Consider the following 3,599-nt stretch of genomic DNA (forward strand, 5'->3'; position numbering starts at 1 on the left):
TGCACAGGCTTAGTTTTGCACCTCCAACTCTATTGTTACTCACTGGCAATATGATCCTGAGCAAGTTTTTTCATCTGCAAAATGAGGATAATAATTGTACCTGCCTCATATAATTGTAAACAACAAATGAAATGTATGCAAAACAGACAAGCAAGCATGCAGTACCTGTGAGCTGTTATAATCTGTTGGGCTAAAAGAATGATCTCTGCTAACCAGTGCTCCTTGCTGTTCATTCCATATGAGAGGCTTGTAAGAGACAGCTATTTGTTTACTGTCTAGAATCTAAGCCCTGAGAGGGCAGAGGCTGTCTTGTTCATCACTATATCCCCAGCATCTAGCATATGATTGGCACATAAAAGGTATTCAATAAATATTTATTTATTGAATGAATAAATTAATATAGGAAATATTACAAGTATAATTTTTCTGATATCCAGATTTTATGGATGAGGAAACTGACGCTCTTAGAATCCTCTAAAACTGACTTGTATAAAGTTCCACAGTGAGTTAGAGAGAGATTAAGACAGTTCTCCCGCCTGGGTTGTTCCTCTTCTCTTCTACCATATCACCTCCTAGGCCTTTATCTCATCATCCAAAAATTCAGGTGCAGTATCCTAGTTACTAAATAATGATTTTCAATGGCCAAAAATGATTCTTAAATTTTAAAACCTACCGTAGTATCCACAGCCTTGACTTTCTGTGTGGGAACATGCTTGGGGACAGGTTCTGTCTGTGACAGCATCACACATCCTTCAGCCCCTAAGGTGATGATTACAACCTGGCAGCCCCTTTCCAGGAGCACTAATGCAGCCTCCCCAGCATCCACAGGGCTGCCCACTGGGAGGCCAGTTAAAATCTCAGCCTGAAATACACAAAAGTGAAAAGAAACTGTGGCAAAAATAAGTAACCTGGATCTACTTCCAGACTACATTTGCTTTTCTAGAAAATGTCTCCCTTCTTTTTCAGAACAACCAATGCAATGGGAACCTTGATGGGTAACAGAGCAGAAAAATAAAATGAAACAATAATGATGACAACAAAAACTAGTTATAAAAGAAATTCTTGAGACAACTGGGGAAATTTGAATGTAACATGGATGTTAGATGATAGTATGAAATTACTGATAATTTTCTTAGGTGTGACAATGGTATTGTGATTCCTCTTAGGAGATGCACGCTGAAGTATTTAGGGTTGAGTTATCATGTCTGGAACTTACTCTCAACAAAAACAAAATATTTGCTTTTACTTACTTTACAACAGAAACAAAAATAAATACGTACAGAAGAAGGGAGAAGCAAATACAGCGAAATGTTAACAACTTATTTAGGTGGAGGGCAGAGTGTTCATTGTATTCTCTTTCAGCCCTTCGGCACATATGATAATTTTCATAATAAAGAATTGGGGGAAAAAAGAATTCTACAGAAGAAAGAAAGGGGTGGGCAGTGGGGAGGAAGGAAAGGAGAAAGCAAAGGGCCACTGCCAATGATTTTGGTATAAACTGTACCTGTAAAGTATATTTTAGTATAATTTAATTTATATCCAAAATAATAATATTTTGGGTATAAATTGCACCCAGCACCTAAGTGTATAATTCTTCCAGGCCTCTCTTGGCCATTAATGCCTTTCTTACATTACAAGTTGTAGCTTTCCGTGTTTGCAGACTACTCATTTCTTTTGTTCATTTGTTTTTGCTTGAGAAGATAGAAACAGAGTAGGAGAGGCACTGACATGTACCAGATGAAGCAATTGGCACTCAGGAGACGTCCACTACTCACTAATTCTGTGACCCTCCCCAAATTACTTATAATCTGTAAAATGAGAGGAGCTTAGACAGGATTAGTTTTCTCTCCCAGAATATAAAAAGGTCTTTGGCTCAAGTAGGGGAGAGAGAGGGTCCAGCCCTGCTTCCTCACCTAGTAGGTACCTCTCCAGCATCTCTGGGGAACCTCTATGGTTCTCAGACAGTTTAAAATTACTGAACAAGATGAATTATATGATACTTTTTGACTCAAAAAGTGTATAACCAAATTCTGTCTTTTCTGTATTAAAACTTAACCATATGTTATCTCTTCCTAAGAATGGGTCTCTGCCTCCCTTGTGTTTGCTCTGAACATGCCCAAATTAACCCTTTTTGTTGCTATAAAATATCCACATGTCTGCTCATTCTGGGTGTTCGTTTTCTCAGTAGCACAGGTTTTAAGAACTTGACCACGTGCCCCCTCTTACCTTCTTCTGCACAGACCCTTTCAGTCTGAGTTGGTTATACTGTGAGGCCATCTTTTTTTTTTTTTTTTTTTTTAAATAAGTTTTGCATTGATCTTTTACTTATGTCTATTGAGTTAGATGGCCTGTTTTCAGAAATACTGAAATTTGTGTCTTCTAAAAACCTTTTAAAAAACTATTCTTTAATAAAAAAATCTTTAACATAAGAAACAATGCAAAAAACACCCATGTATCTACCACCCACCTTTAACAAATCTTAACATTTTGCTTTATTTGCTTCAGATATTTTTCTTTAAACAAGTTAAAAGATATCTTTCATATATATTATTTAGCAATGTCCTTTTTTTCTTTTAACATTATTTAATTCTTGTTCATATATGTAGCTCTATTTTTTTTTAACTACAAAGTATTCCAATACTGCAAATACACTAAAGTTTAAACCAACACTTAGTTTTATCCATTTTCCTTTTTCTTTACAAGCGTGTAAGTATTGAATAATCTTGCTGTCCTTTTTTCCTCTGGCTATTTTAAAATATTTTTGTTTCTATCCTTGATTTTGTACAATTCTGCTAAAATGTATATAAATAGAGAGTAATATTTATTTATCTTTCATGGCACTTTTATATGCTTTTGACCTGAGTACCCAAGTCTTTTTTCAATTCTAGAAAATACCTTGCAGTTTTTCCTCCAATATTGCTTCTCTTCAGTTCCCTCCATTCTCTTCTTTCACTCCAATTAGATGCATTAAGGCCTCTCAAGCTATCCTCTAAATTCTTTTCTAATACTTTAATGTATTTTTCTTTCTGTGCTGCTTTCTAAGTGAACTGAGTTTTCTACCTCTAGGTGGACAGGTCAAGATGCTCTTTCAATTTACTAATTCTTCATTCTAGCCTAATGTTTATTTATTTATTTTTTAAATTAATTTTTTTTCTTTTTAAAAAATTTTTTTCATTTTGTCAGTATACAATGTGGTTGATTATTGTGGCCAATTACCAAAACCTCCCTGTCTCCTCTCTCTCCCCCCTCCCTCCCAATAGTGTCCTTTCTGTTTGCTTGTAGTATCAACTTCAAGGAATTGTAATTGTTGTGTCTTCTTCCCCTCAACCGTTTTTTTTTTTGTGTATTTATTTATTTTTAGCTCCCACAAATAAGTGAGAACATGTGGTATTTCTCCTGTGTCTGACTTGTTTGTGTATTTATTTATTTTTATTTTTAGCTCCCACAAATAAGTGAGAACATGTGGTATTTCTCCTGTGTCTGACTTGTTTCACTTAATATAGTTCTCTCTAGGTCCATCCATGTTGTTGCAAATGGCAGTATTTCACTCTTTTTTATAGCAGAGTAGTATTCCATTGTGTAGATATACCACATTTTCC

The 3,599-nt window shown here is 35.2% G+C and overlaps 1 protein-coding gene across 1 annotated transcript in view; it reads right to left on the reverse strand.

Annotated features, from left to right (window-relative positions):
- Positions 1 to 673: 673 nt before the first annotated feature.
- RBKS (ribokinase) overlaps positions 674 to 3,599 on the reverse strand; it is a gene marked incomplete at its 3' end in the record, with an annotated part of 69,087 nt that continues 66,161 nt past the window's right edge. The window contains exon 7 of the mRNA XM_008590581.1: positions 674 to 862. Within this exon, the coding sequence (XP_008588803.1) occupies positions 674 to 862 (189 nt within the window). The remainder of the gene's footprint in view (positions 863 to 3,599) is intronic.

This window comes from Galeopterus variegatus, unplaced genomic scaffold, assembly GCF_000696425.1.
Source record: "Galeopterus variegatus unplaced genomic scaffold, G_variegatus-3.0.2 Scaffold6215, whole genome shotgun sequence".
NCBI lineage: Eukaryota > Metazoa > Chordata > Mammalia > Dermoptera > Cynocephalidae > Galeopterus > Galeopterus variegatus.